The sequence below is a fragment of the Bombina bombina genome, chromosome 3 (assembly GCF_027579735.1).
Source record: "Bombina bombina isolate aBomBom1 chromosome 3, aBomBom1.pri, whole genome shotgun sequence".
NCBI lineage: Eukaryota > Metazoa > Chordata > Amphibia > Anura > Bombinatoridae > Bombina > Bombina bombina.
The window spans coordinates 1,220,019,416-1,220,034,710 of NC_069501.1; the positions used below are offsets into that span (position 1 = coordinate 1,220,019,416).

The window sequence follows — 15,295 nt, forward strand, 5'->3', positions numbered from 1 at the left end:
TGTATTGCTTAAATTAATGAAAAACAAATTTTTACCAAATAGATTTAAATTAAACTATGGTAGATTAATGATTTGTCCACAATAAGAAAAAGTGTTTGCTTTCATTATAATGTTTATTGAAAAGTATGTTTAATTGTTTTCTACATTATTATTATTATTATTTGTTTGTAATAGGTTCCACAGCGCTAAAGACATTGGTCAAATATGCAAGGTAACAGTTGTGGGAGACAAAGGGATATAGGGCCCTGCCAAAAGTTTCACTGTTGTAAATCATCTCTCATGAAGGTGATCTAAAAAGCAGCAAGGCTTGTAGGCTTACATGCTAAGGAGGTTTTAGGAGATAGCTAAAGGAGGAGAGGAACTAAGATAGAGAAATGTTAGCTTATTTTATATGCATCCCTTAACAGTAGAGTCTTTAAGGAGCGCTTGAAAGTTTGAAAACTAGAGGAAAGTCGTATAGAGTGAGGCAGAGAGTTCTACAAAATAGGGGCCAGCCTGGAGAAGTCTTGTAGATGGGAATGTGAGGAGGTAACAAGAGAGGAGGAGAGAAGGAGGTCATGAGCAGAGCAAAGGCGACAGGGGGAAAGGAAGTTGCAAATTTTGGAGATGTTTTTGAAATGGCCAAAGACTGGATGTGGCAAGTGAAAGAGAGATCTGAATCAAGTGTGACCCCAAGACGTTGGCATGCTGGGTTTGGGTTATGATGTTATTATCGCCAGTTAGAGAAATTTGGGGGGTAGATATTATGGAAGAAGAAGAGAAAATAAGGAGCTCAGTTTTAGAGAGATATATCTTTAGATAGTGAGAGAACATCCAGGATGAAATATTAGACAGTTAGTGACACGAGTTAGTAAGGAAGGGGATAGGTCTGGTCCAGAGATGTAGATTTGGATATCATCAGCATACAAATGGTATTGAAACCCATGGGACTGTATTAAGGAACCTAAGGATGATTATTAAATTGAGAAGAAAAGGGGACCAAGGACAGAGCCTTGTGTTATGCCAACAGAAAGTGGTAAAGGGTCAGAGGATGTGCCAGAGAAGGTAACACTAACCGGTTAGACAGGAAAGAGAAGAGCCATGAAAGAGCTATGTCACAGATGCCAAAGGATTGGAGGGTTTGGAGCAAGAGAGCGTGGTCAACTGTGTAAAAGGCTGCAGACAGATCAAGAAGAATTAAAAAGAAAAGTGGCCTTTAGATTTTGCTGTAATTAGGTCATTAGTAACCTTAAAAATTGCTGTTTCTGTGGAGTGTTGTGGGCGAAATCCAGATTGCAATGGGTCAAGGAGGGAGTTTAATGTGAGGGGGAGCAGGGAAATAGAGTGGTATTTGGGATGGGGATGATGGATCAAGAGAGGATTTTTTGAGAATAGGTGTAATTAGTGCGTGTTTAAGGGATGAGGGAAACATACCAGTGCTGCGGCAGAGATTAAAAATATGTGTGAGGATAGGAGTAAGAGTAGGAGAGAAGTAATTGCGAGGGGATGGGATCAAGGGGACAGGTAGTGAGGTGAGAGGAGGATAAAGGTCAGAAACTTCTTCCTCAGTAGTCAGAGCCTGTGGCTTTGTGGGTTTCGGACATCAGTGATTGGTTGAGGGGGGTTGGAGACTGGTAGTGTGTTGAGAGATGATTTAGTATCTGATGGAATCTATTTTGTTGTTGAAGTGATTGGCAAAATCTTGAGCTGAGAGAGAAGTGAAAATATGAAGTAGGGGTGGGCAGAGAAGGGTGTTAAAAGTGGAGAGCAGACGTTTTGGGTTTGAAGTAGAGATACGAGTAGAGAAGTAGTCCTGTTTGAAGAGGTTAAGGGCAGAATAGTAGGAGTTTAAGATGAACTTTTAATTAAGGCATTCAGCTGAACAACTGGATTTTCACCAATGTTACTCAGCAGTGCGGTAACATCTACGTAGGTAGCGTGTCAGAGGAGTATGCCAGGGCTGAGGATGAGTATGTGACTTTTTGGCTATGGTAGGAGGTTCCAAATTGTCAAGGACCACTGTAAGAGTGGAAATATAGTGACAGATAGATTGGTTAGGGCATGAAAAGGAGGAGATAGAAGAGAGCAGAGGTTTGAGATAGTGTGAAAGATGTTGCTCCTGTAGAATTTGGTGTGAGGACTAGAAGGAGGGAGGGCAGTAGGAAGTGTTGAGATATTACAAGTGAGGAGATGATAGTCAGAAAGAGGAAAGGGGGAATTTGTGAAGTGTGAGAGAGTGTATCAATAGCTGAAAATCAGATCAAGGGAGCGTCCATCTTTGTGAGTGGGAGAGTCAGACCATAGTGACAGACGATAAGAGGAAGTGAGCTGGAGAAGATTTTTTTGCAGCGGGGGCAGCGGGATTGTCAACCGGGAGGTTGAAATCCACAAGGATGAGGGCAAGGATGTCTCAGGAGAGGAAATAGAGTAGCCAGGATGTAAAAGGATCAAGAAATTGAGTTGAGGGTGATATATAATGGCAACACATAGAGAGAGAGGAGAGAATAAGTGAATCATGTGGGTTTCGAAGGATGAAAATGTGAGGGAAGAGATGGGTTGTATTTATTAAAAGGTGTAATGAAAGGAAAGTAAAATACCTACACCACCTTCTTGCCTGTTTCCAGGCCTTGGGTGTGGCTAAAGTGTAGACCCCCATGTGACAGTGCAGCAGGGGAAGCTGTGTCTGAGGGAGAGAGCCAGAAAGTTAAGACAGTGGTATATGAAGAGGTCATGGATAGAAGTGAGTTTGGTGCACACAGAGCGAGAATTCCAGAGTGCACAACTGAAGGGGGTGTTTGTTTTAAGTTACAAGAAGAACTTGGATAAGGTTACCAAAGTTCTGGTGTTTAGATCGAAGGCAAGGCATAGATGGGTGGGCGAGTTTAGGAAGGTGTGGGGGACCAGGATTGGGGGGATATTTCACCAGCAGTTAGTATGAATAAGAGGGAGAGTGACATAAGATAAGATACAAATTTGCAGTATTGAGAGTGTTTTTGGAATGGAGGGAGTAAGAGAGTTTGGGAGTATATGAATTTCATGAGAGCAGAAGTGAGGTGATGATAAAAGGGATGGGCTGATGAATGTAGTAGGTGGTGAGGGAAAATGAGTAAATGAAAGGTATAGTTTATTAACCAGACAAGAGGTAGCGAAGAGGAACATAAGGATATAGAACATTATCAGTGTTCTCCCTAGGACCTTTTAATGGGTGCATCACCCGGCTGATTTTACTGACCACCCTGCTAAAATGTAAGCCAATATTAATAGACAATTAGTGAACGTTAAAAATTGTCAATGTTTATTGCACAACTTATTAAATAAATGTATGTTAAATTATGCAATTAATGTGTGCTTTGGATAGCAGAAAGTGTTATAATATTAGAAAGCATTATACTGCCCCCATCCAGCTACTTCATAATGCCACCTGGCTGGCAATATTTCCTGTGGAGAACACTGATTATGTAGGTACCCTATCACATAATCGCTATAGGATTATAAAATCACTCTTTTGAAAAATGGGACCCTCTGTCTAAAATAAGGGGTATATGTGTTTGTTTATTCTCAATAGGGAAAGAGTATAACCCCAAGTTATTAGACTAGGGACATGATACTCCTAATTCCATCTACAAAACAGCTTCTCATAATTATAAAGTGTCATCTTATTAAATATTTGTGGCTGTGACAAGGTGTGTGGCTTAGAGTATATCCCACTGACACATTACATTTGTGACTTTTCAAGTAAATTTCATCAACGGAAATCCAGGTTGTTTACAGTTAATGCCATCTATGATGTTGGGTCACTAGCAGCCAAGTGGCTGTGATATTGCAATCAAGGCTAGGTTAAATATTACAGTTAGAGTTTTGTCTAGGCTCAAGGCTACCTTTAAGTTTATGGTAAGTGTTATGGTTAAGCTCAGGATTACTATTATCGTTAGGATTATAACATGGCTGAGACATATCAGTAGTGTTATGGCTAGACACAGGATTACAGTAAGGGTTATGGCTAAATTCAGGATTACAGTTAGTGCTATGGCAAGGCTCAGGCCTATTAAGGTTATGGATAGACTGAGGGCTACCTTTAGGTGTGGATACCTGTGGCTACCTTTATGGTTAGTGTTCTCGTTAATCTTGGAATTACCAATATGTTTATGGTTAGGATTATAGTGAAGCTCAGGCAAACTAATAGTGTTATGGTTTGTTAGTACTGTTAGGGCTATGGCTACCTTTAGGTTTATGCTTAATGTTATGGCTAAACTCAGGATTACTGTAATGGTTATGGCTGACCTCAGGATTACTGTTTAGGAAGTGACTAGATCCAGGATTAGCAGTTAAGATTAGAGTTAAGATTAGAGTTAAGATTAGAGAGAGGATTATTTTATGGTTATGTAAGCATCTTTGATGACTCTGTTATTGCTGCCCAGCATTATTGACCACAACCTTTTTTGGCATTGATGTTGTATTTTTATTTTTTTTTATTTTTTTTAGTGTGTAGTACAGATGTGTGCAGCTATTTTTTTTTATTGAGGTAACATTTTTGGCATACACAATAAGCTTTACAGCATTATACAATTGAGCTCCAAGAATGCTTATAACAAGGTACATCTTATGAATCACATATTCAGAAAAAGAAACACATAAGATGAACAATAACTATTATCACAAAAATGCAAAACCCAGGGTGCATATTATAAGTGCATATATAATGAGCAATATCTTCTCAGTAAATTAAAAGTTTGCTGTAAAGGATAAAGCTATCTGGTTTAGAGGAGACCACTTGTGGATCTCATTCATGGGAACCCAATTTTTTTATTATTTTGCTGTACTGTTGGGGTTAGAGTAAATATGATCATTTAAAAGAGATAGTAATAACCACACATGTGTAGTCTATTGGATAACCCCATGGGAGTATATTCAAAGGGGTGAAATGATTGCAAGCTACCTGTATACATAAAAAATAATATAACCTGCGAGGAGCTCATGATATGGGTAAGAGCCAGCATAAGTCATTTCCTAAATGTAAGGTCTGACTGAATCGAAAGGGATGGGCCCAGTCAAAATTAATATAGTTAGGGATATTTAAAGGTTACCCTGTGAAGGCTGATAAGAATGGGTGGGAAACATATTCCTCGAATTGACCTATTGTCCAATCTCAACTATGGAGAACTGACACAAGATAAAGGTTAAAGTAAAAGAGGGGTCCCCTGTTTGTGTTCTGATGTTCCATAAAAATACATTCGTCAGTGCATGTGCACAAACACTGAACAATAAAGAAGCCATAAACCCACTCAATACCCTCTAGATTTAAATAATCGCACTGTGCTATCTCGGACGCAAACAGCACAGAGCGAAAAAGAGGAAGTGCGAAGGGTTAAGGGGTAGGCTTGCAAGAATAACATTGACATACAACTTGATCATAGTACATGGGGATACATTAGGGAATATGTTCTTATAATTAATACTGCATACCTTATTAAACAGTTAAACAGAGTTATATCGAAACTTTCAGATATGGCTAAGGTATATGGATGAGTTCCGTGAAAGTCTGTAGAGAGCCACCTGATCATGACTTGTCACACTATAGGCATATTATGCTTAACAAATTAGAAACAGGCAACCTACATTAACATATACTAATTGGCATTAGGAGCTGTGGCAATTATAAATAAAGTCAACAGTATAAACTTCTAAATCCCCATATTATAGTTGTTATGGCAGCCAGGAGCCAGTATGTTCGGAGTCCCCTTAGCCTTCAAGTGAGGGGGATAATGCTTGGGGAAAGCTCCTAAGATGGTTTACTGTATAGTCTTACCCCACTCCGGTTCTACAGAAACGTTCTCTGGATGTCTGCGGCGCAAAGAGTAGAAGAGACATCTATTTGTAGGTGAAGACCCAGTAGGTGTCATGGGTGCTGTGCTGTGGCAGACAAAATAGATCTGGGCTCATCGTGGTCTCGCTGAGACCAGAAGGCTTGACATAAGGATAATGAAAGTTAGCATCGGTGGTAGTGAAGACCTGCACGTACCAAAGTGATGCAGCAATTTTATATCCTTCTTGCTGTCCACAGGTAGTAGATAAAACTTGAGCTCGGAGGTATGGGATTCCGCTCTTAGGTGTCACAGATAAGGAAGTCGGTTGTAGTGCCATTAGGTATAATTTCCCCTGGCGGTATCAATAATCCTAAGGGTTCCGTCATTCTCTCAGTCGTATACTCCAGAGGTGCAGCCCCCACATCTAGAGTCTTACCATCTGTGACCAAGTCGCTCTCCTCGGGTGGAATATTGGGCGGTTGTTGTAGTAATCTCACATTGGCACTATCTCTGGTATATGTGAAGGGGACGGATGCATCACGTGGGCTGGGGAAGCCAAAAGCGGTCTGCAAAGACTCTCCTAGTGCGGCATGATGAGCAGCCAGCAGCTCCCGAATTCCTTGTAAAATACAATCTTCCATCCCCACATTAAACGGATCGATGAGCTAAGAAGTTAATTTCTTCATTTTTCAAGGAAAAGCTGTAGCAGCATGCAGCTATGCGACCATACATGGCCGCTGCCCGGAAGTTCCCCCTCGATGTTGTATTTTTGAGAGAGACATGTTTTACTATAACCCATCTTGGGCACCCGGGAGAGCTTCAATGCATTGTAAAGGTAGAGGTGTTAAAAAAATTCCCACATTTATTTCTGTAACAAATGAGCTGAAAGAATCAACTATCTATGATATATTATGCCATAATATCGGCTGCTCCCTGATTGGTGTCACACAACCACACCTGCCTGATCAGTAATTACTCATTATCCTTACCAGTGAGGTTTCACACAGCAGCTTGCTCCCTCTCACAAGATTTCCAATAGTTATATGGAAGTAAGTGTTACCGCTGCTCCAGTTAGAGATCTTGGTGAAGGGGTGGGTAGCCAAAATATCCTGCACAAAATAATACAATGAAGCTTAACTTATGTGATATTGACCCTGCCTGTGTAATGTTTATATAATTCATTGGCATATTAATTTGGAAAAAGTTTCTCTGATTCTATTTTTGTAATTTATGAATATTATTCTAATAGTCACCTGGTGACTTCGGACACTTTTCCATCATTTTGCTGGGCTGCAGACAGACCATATGTTAAAGACCATCTTGGTTAATCACAAGTAGTTCTAGTACGTGGGGATAAACGCTAGATAACCCAGAATGCAACTCACAGAGATAGTTGAACTCAGAACTCCATTTTACTTTGCAGAAATATCTAGTTACTGCTTCTTTAAAACAGGAGATATTTCTAACACACAAAATCTGGTGAGCTCTTGTGACAACCCCCAGTAACTTAATAATTTAATTTAGCTGCATTTATCATGGGACTTTGTATTTTTCTGTTTTATATACACATCAGGGATGTCGGACTGAGAAGTCAGGCAATAGGACCTTGACCAAGGGACTTGCACGTAATGGCCCCAAGAAGGGGCTCCTGGCGCTTATGCTCACAGTGACAGTTTGTTAAATGAACTAGTGAAGCAATGGCAGTTAAGCTACTCTAGCGGATATGACTGTGAGGGAGTGAGTGGCAGCAGGCAGGCAAATTTAAGTATGGGACAGCTGTGCTAGTGTTTGTGTGCTTGGGCGGACAGCAGATGATCAGGGCTAGAGCAGAGCTGACAGCTGCACTAGTATTCAAGCTCAAGGTGCGTATTTTGTCTATGAAAACTTAATTTGTGTCATATAAGCCACTGCTGACTCTCTTAGGTGTGAAGTTTGAATACTGGTGCACAGGCCCCCACAACATGTGAAAAATAGTTTTTATTTTGAGAACAGTGTGTCCCACAAAGGGGGCAATTAAGTACAGTATGTGATGGTGATACATAAATTACAGTAGTGCTAAGAAAGAAATCACTATTTAAAAATCTTATGAAAGAATAAACTACATTTTCAAGTATAAAATGTAGCAAAACGTACTGCAGCAAAATTGTTTTGCAAAAAAAAGTATTTTAAGCAGGATAAAAAATATTTAACTGACAGACAAGAGATGTATACTAAACTAGAGGCAAATGCAAGTAATAATGTGGTGAAAACATTTCAGTTTAATTTGTATTTGCTGCAAACTGATAATATATTTCAGTGTCTACCCTTTTAACCTCACTCTCCCCTGTGAGATAATCTATCCTAGAGATATGGGAGGCAGCTCTCATCTCTCTGGGACTTCCAGATTAAGTACTGTGAAGTATGCACTATAATTGTGTGTATTTGCTATAGAATATGTCAGCAATTAATCATTGCAATAAAGATTTACATACAAAATAAAATGTTATTTAAACTGCCTTTTTGTTATGCAGTCCATATTAGACTGGTGCATTCTGCATTTTCCTTTCAATGCCAATTGCGGACATAGGCAGACTTTCATGATGTTAGGATCTTTTCTGAGCCAAATTTCTTCTTGTGGAACTGAAGCACACTAAGATTTGGATTTGCACATATTTAAGTGTGCTTCACTTCCACAAGAAGAAATTTGGCTCTGAAAAGATCCGAACATAACAAAAGACATTTGGCATAGTCCATATCCCCACATACCGTAAAATAACTTGTAAGCATTGCTTATATTGACAGATGTAAATAAGCTATGGCACTGATCAAGCAATAGCTGTGAATTATATACTGTAGGGGCAGTGGAAAACCCTACATTTTCAGAGATAAATTCTAAAAAAAGTGAGCAACAGAAGCACATTTCCAAAGCGTTTATGCCTAATTAAATCATTTCTGGGGTGTTAAAATGTTAGTCTAATGTGCCTTCCATGAGAAATTATTGATATGATTTTCAGTTTTGAATGCATCGCAAATTATTTGGACATCCAGCACGAACCCATTTTTCTTACACTTTTCGAATACTGTACATTTTTGCAACAAAAATACTTTTTGGCAGCTTTTCAAATGTTTTTTTCTTTTCAAATTCAGCTTGGATCTCTTGATCTTGACTTTTTTTTATTTGGCACTACATGACTGTTTGCACAGCTCAAGAACGTTTATACTGGGTGGGGGACCCAGTATAAACGTTCTTGAGCGTTCTCAGGTTAAATGTTGAAGGGACATAAAAATTTGAAAAGAAAATGTTCTAACGTTTTCTAGCATTTTATTATTGCATTGTTGACTGTATATAACTTTATATTTAAAACCCTGTGCAAAGGGGTTAAACACATTGCAAAAGAGCAGAAATGGGAGCGAGCTGGCGATTGGTGCCTCTAGCAATTGGTTCACCAGCTGATTTTCACAATGGGGTTTAACACATATTTATAGGATAGTAAGAATGCAATAAAAAATGCTGACACATTTGAGCATTTTCTTTTTTTGCACTTCTAGGTGCTTATACTATACTTTGATTAGCTATGGTACTTTTAGATGACCCTGCTAAATACTACACAGTTATTGGCTATCTGTGGAATGCACTAAAACATTAAAATGTTAGTCTAATACATTTATAATGTTATGCAGATCTTTTACAACACTGCTTATATATACACTGACTCTGTATATATATAAATATATAAACTGAAATTGTGTACAAACTGTAGTCTGTATTGAGTTCTTCAGCTTTGGGAAAGAAACAAACTGATTTGCAGAAGAGTTTGAGATTAGATGACTATCAATAACCCAGTTACTGCTCTTGTGATCTAGGATGATGATAAATGATATTGAATAGCTACCTTTGTCTTGGGGTCTATTAAGCTGACACCGTGTTTGTTGATAGCGATTAACAGTATCTCTGGGAAATGAGGCTCAGTTGTTTGCTAGAGAAAAGAGAGAAAAGTGAGACCACGTTAAAATAAACAATGTATCACAATTTTAGTAGGCGATATGCGTAAATCAGGTATTTAAAATTCACAGACAGCTTTGAACAAACAGTAGTGAAAGAAGAAAAAATCAAATAAAATGTATGCTTACCTGATAAATGTATTTCTTTTTTGACACAATGAGTCCACGGATCATCTTAATTACTAATGGGATATTCACCTCCTGGTCAGCAGGAGGCGGCAAGAGCACCACAGGAAAGCTGTTAAATATCACCTCCCTTCACTCCTAACCCAGTCATTCGACCAAAGTAAAGGAGAGAAAGGCAGTAACAAGGTGCAGAGGTGTCTGAAGTTTATAATAACCAACAACCTGTCTCTTACAAAAACATTGTGTCAAAAAAGAAATAAATTTATCAGATAAGCATAAATTTTGTTTTGCGTAAATCAGGTATTTAAAATTCACAGACAGCTTTGAACAAACAGTAGTGAAAGAAGAAAAAATCAAATAAAATGTATGCTTACCTGATAAATGTATTTCTTTTTTGACACAATGAGTCCACAGATCATCTTAATTACTAATGGGAATCAATACCCAAGCTAGAGTACACAGATGATACGGGAGGGACAAGACAGGGAACCTAAACGGAAGGCACCACTGCTTGAAAAACCTTTCTCCCAAAAGCGGCCTCAGCCGAGGCAAAAGTGTCAAACTTGTAGAATTTTGAAAAAGTGTGAAGAGAGGACCAAGTTGCAGCCTTGCAAATCTGTTCCACCGAAGCTTCATTCTTGAATGCCCATGAGGAAGCAACAGCCCTTGTGGAATGAGCCGTAACTCTCTCTGGAGGCTGCTGTCCAGCAGTCTCTTATGCAAAACGTATAATACTTTTCAGCCAAAAAGAAAGAGAAGTAGCTGTAGCTTTCTGTCCCTTACGTTTTCCTGAGAAAACTACAAACAATGCAGAAGACTGATGAAAATCCTTAGTCGCCTGCAGGTAAAATTTTAAAGCACGAACCACATCCAAATTGTGCAGAAGCCGTTACTTCTGAGAAGTAAGATTGGAACACAAAGAAGGGACAACAATCTCCTGATTAATGTTCCGATCAGAAACTACCTTAGGAAGAAATCCTAATTTAGTACGTACGACTACCTTATCAGAATGAAAAATAAGGTAAGGGGACTCTGGCACTCTGCGAGCAGAAGAAATAGAAACAAGAAATAAATCTTTCCAAGATAACAATTTAATATCTAAGGAATGCATAGGCTCAAACGGAGCCCCTTGAAGAACTTTAAGAACTAAATTCAAACTCCATGGAGGAGTAACTGGTTTGAACACAGGTCTGATCCTGACCAAGGCCTGACAAAATGATTGTACATCTGGAACATCTGCCAGACATTTGTGTAACAAAATAGATAAGGCAGAGATTTGACCCTTTAGGAAAAATGTCGATAATCCTTTCTCCAAACCCTCTTGGAGAAAGGATAAAATTCTAGAAATCATAACTCTACTCCATGAGTAACCCTTGGACTCACACCAATAGGGATATTTACACCATATCTTATGGTATCTTTCTAGTTACAGGCTTACGAGCCTGAATCATTGTCTTAATGACCGATTCAGAAAAGCCCCGCTTGGATAAAATTAAGCGTTCAATCTCCAAGCAGTCAGCTTCAGAGAAACTAGATTTGGGTGAAGGAAGGGCCCTTGAATTAGAAGGTCCTTCCTCAACGGAAGTCTATAAGGTGGCAGAGATGACATGTCCACCAGATCTGCATACCAAATCCTGTGAGGCAAAGCTGGTGCAATGAGGATCACTGATGCCTTCGCCTGCTTGATTTGAGCAATGACCCGAGGAAGAAGAGCAAACGGAGAAAATAGGTATGCTAGACTGAAGGTCCAAGGAACCGCCAGAGCATCTATAATTTCTGCCTGGGGGTCCCTGGACCTCGAGCCGTATCTCGGGAGCTTGGCATTCCGTTGAGATGCCATGAGATCTAATTCCGGCTGACCCCACTTGAGAATTAGGCTGGAGAACACTTCCGGATGGAGTTCCCACTAACCCGGATGAAAGGTCTGCCTGCTCAGGAAGTCCGCCTCCCAGTTGTCCACCCCTGGGATGTGGATCACCGTCAGGCAGCAAGAATGGGCCTCCGCCCACTGAATTATTTTGGTTACCTCTGTCATCGCTAAGGAACTCTTCGTTCCTCCCTAATGATTGATGTAAGCCACTGAAGTTATGTTGTCTGACTGGAACCTGATAAACTGGACCGAGGCTAACTGGAGCCAGGCCAGAAGAGCATTGAAGATCGCTCTCAGCTCCAGAATGTTTATAGGAAGAACAGACTCTGACTGAGTCCAAACTCTCTGAGCCTTTAGGGAGCCCCAGACTGCTCCCCACCCTAGAAGGCTGGTGTTAGGAATTATTGTTAGTGTAAGTAGTGCCATCCTGTTCTTGGGAGCCATTTTGTCTTAGGCATCCATCTTGTCTAATGAATATTTTATTTTAGCAGTTATTATGTAGTGAGAAATATGCTGATGTTAGTAAGAATTGTATTAGTAATATTGGCCTTGCAAAGATTTCTGGCAAGACACCCGGAAATCCGTTATCTAGGTAAGAGGCCCAAATGACCTTGCTTTAAGCTGAAATAGGCGCACAGATGTATTTTCGCTACTGGTATAGGAAATACACCTTCATACTCCTCTTTCTCTCAAATATTTTAATAAGCTTCTTTTGTTAATAAAATATGGTATGATATGACGTGGTCATAACGTGTCATCATGTTAACCCTGTATGCTGTAATTGTTGGCTATAAGACATGTTGTGTGTCTTTCAATAAACAGAACAGGTTTAGATAATTGCTGCATGGTCTGAATTACTGTTCTCTGGACGTCCTTATCAAATAATCTTCATTTCCAGGTGGTACGGTGTGCCCAGGTCCTGACTGACACTCCCCCTATGAAACACACCTTACAGCTGGCGTCTGTTGTCACAATCACCCAAGATGGTCTGCGAAAGCAGGTTCCCTGGGAGAGATGATCCAGAGACAACCACCATTGAAGAGAATCCCTTGTCTTCTGCTCTAGTAGTATTCGAGGAGACAAATCTGCATAATCTCCATTCCATTGCCTGAGCATGCTTAACTGCAGAGGTCTGAGGTGGAACCGAGCAAACGGGATGATCTCCATTACTGCCACCATCAGCCCGATTACCTCCATGCACTGAGCCACTGATGGCCGAGGATTGGATTGAAGGACTATACAAGTATCGATAATCTTTGATTTCCTGACTTCTGTCAGAAAAATCTTCATTGATAGGGAATCTATTATGGTTCCCAAGAAAGTTATCCTTGTATTTGGGACTAAGGAACTCTTTTCCAAATTTACCTTACACCCGTGAGATCGCAGGAAGGATAACACCATGTCGGTGTGGGATCTTGCTTGTTGTAAGGATGGCGCCTGGACTACGATGTCGTCCAGATAGGGTGCCACTGCAATGCCCCGTAACCGAAGCACCGCCAACAGCGATCCCAGAACCTTTGTGAAAATTCTGGGAGCTGTGGCAAGACCGAAAGGAAGAGCCACAAACTGGAATTGTTTGTCCAGAAAGGCAAACATTAGGAACTTATGATGATTCTTGTGAATGGGAACATGCAGGTACGCGTCCTTTAAATCCACTGTTGTCATAAATTGACCCTCTTGGATCAAAGGAAGAATGGAACGAATAGTTTCCATCTTGAAGGACAGTACTTTGAGAAATTAGTTTAGACTCTTGAGATCTAAAATTGGTCTGAAGGTTCCCTCTTTTTTGGGAACCCCGAACAGATTGGAATAAAAAGCCAGACCCTGTTCCTGTATTGGAAGTGGAACAATCACTCCCAGGTTGGAGAGGTCTCCTATGCAGTGTAAGAACGCCTCTCTTTTTGTCTGGTCTGCAGATAATCTTGAAAGCAGAAACCTGCCTCTGGGAGGAAGACTTTTGAACTCTAATTTGTATCCCTGGGACACAATTTCTATTGCCCAGGGATCCTGAACATCTTGAACCCAAGCCTTAGAAGAAGGAAAGTCTGCCCCCTACAAGATCGGGTCCTGGATCGGGTGCATGCCCTTCATGCTGTCTTTGATTCAATAGCAGGCTTTTTGGATTGTTCTCCCTTATTCCAAGACTGATTGGGTCTCCATGCAGGTTTAGACTGTTCCTGCTTGGAGGCGGTAGAGGAAGAATTTCCCTTGAAATTTCGAAAGGAACGAAAATTACTCTGTCGTCCTTTTTGTTTGTTTCTCTTATCCTGAAGGAGAAGATGACCTTTACCTCCCGTGATATCAGAGATAATTTCCTTCAGGCCAGGTCCAAACAAGGTTTTCCCCTTGTAAGGAATAGTTAGAAGCTTAGACTTAGAGGACACATCCGCAGACCAAGGTTTTAACCATAAGGCTCTGTGAGCTAGAATAGAGAAACCCGAAATCTTTGCACCCAGTTTGATAACTTGAAGGGAAGCATCCATAATAAAGGAATTAGCTAGTTTAAGAGCTTTTATCCTATCTTGGATTTCATCCAAAGAAGTTTCTGTCCTGATAGCATCAGACAGCGCATTGAACCAATATGCCGCAGCACTAGTGACAGTAGCAATGCACACAGCTGGCTGCCATTGCAAGCCCTGGTGTACATACATCTTTTTGATTAAACCCTCTAATTTCTTGTCCATAGTCGGTTATGGGAAACATCTCTTTAAAAATAGGAGATGGAGAAAAAGGTATACCGGTCTCTCCCACTCCTTAGCAATGATCTCAGAAGCTCGGTCTGGGACCGGAAACAAGTTGTCAGGGTTTTTCCCTGTTTTGTTTGCCATGTGCTGCTGGCAGCCATTTTACTCACCTCTCTTCCTGACTATGTTGCATTGTGGGGGATGCTGTTCATTTCCTGCACTTCCTTTTATGGTCAGGCTGGTGTGCATCATCCGTGTGAGACAGAATGCAGTCTCAGAATTGTGATGTCATCACTTATTATTTAAAGGGCCTTTGTTCAGTATGCTTTGCCTGTTGCCTCAGACCTGTTTGTGAGAGTTCCTGTGTATTACCTGGCTGCCTGACGTCCTTCCTGGTTCCTGATCCCTGGCTTGTTCCTGACTCTGCTGTTTTCCTTGTTGCTGATTCAGGCTCGTCTGACTATTCGCTTTGGATCCTGACTTGGGTCGTCTGACTACCAGATCTGGTTTTGACTCCTGGCTTGTTATTTGACTTGTGGACTTTTTATTATTTTTTGCTATTAATAAAGGTGTGATTATTTTTGGCACCCTGACACACGTCTGTCAAGGAAGGAACCTCAAAATATTTGTTCAGCTTACAGGACTTCTTAGGAACAACAACTACTGTGGAGTCGCTGTCGTCCAAAGTAGCTAAAACCTCCTTAAGTAACAGACGGAGCTGTTCTAGCTTAAACCTATAAGATACAACCTCAGTATCAGCAAGAGGAATTACACTTTCCGAATCTGAAATTTCACCTTCAGATGCTACTACAGTATCCTCCTCTTCAGGCTTCTGGGAGGGGACCTCCGAA

At 40.5% G+C, this 15,295-nt stretch overlaps 1 protein-coding gene across 1 annotated transcript in view; it reads right to left on the reverse strand.

Moving 5' to 3' along the window:
- The window catches only part of MYO7A (myosin VIIA), a 290,371-nt gene that overhangs the window by 775 nt on the left and 274,301 nt on the right, over window positions 1-15,295 (reverse strand). Inside the window, exons 46-47 of the mRNA XM_053705599.1 lie at window positions 9,656-9,739; window positions 6,773-6,892 (exon numbers count right to left, since the gene is read on the reverse strand). Coding sequence (XP_053561574.1) covers window positions 6,773-6,892; window positions 9,656-9,739 — 204 coding nt within the window. The remainder of the gene's footprint in view (window positions 1-6,772; window positions 6,893-9,655; window positions 9,740-15,295) is intronic.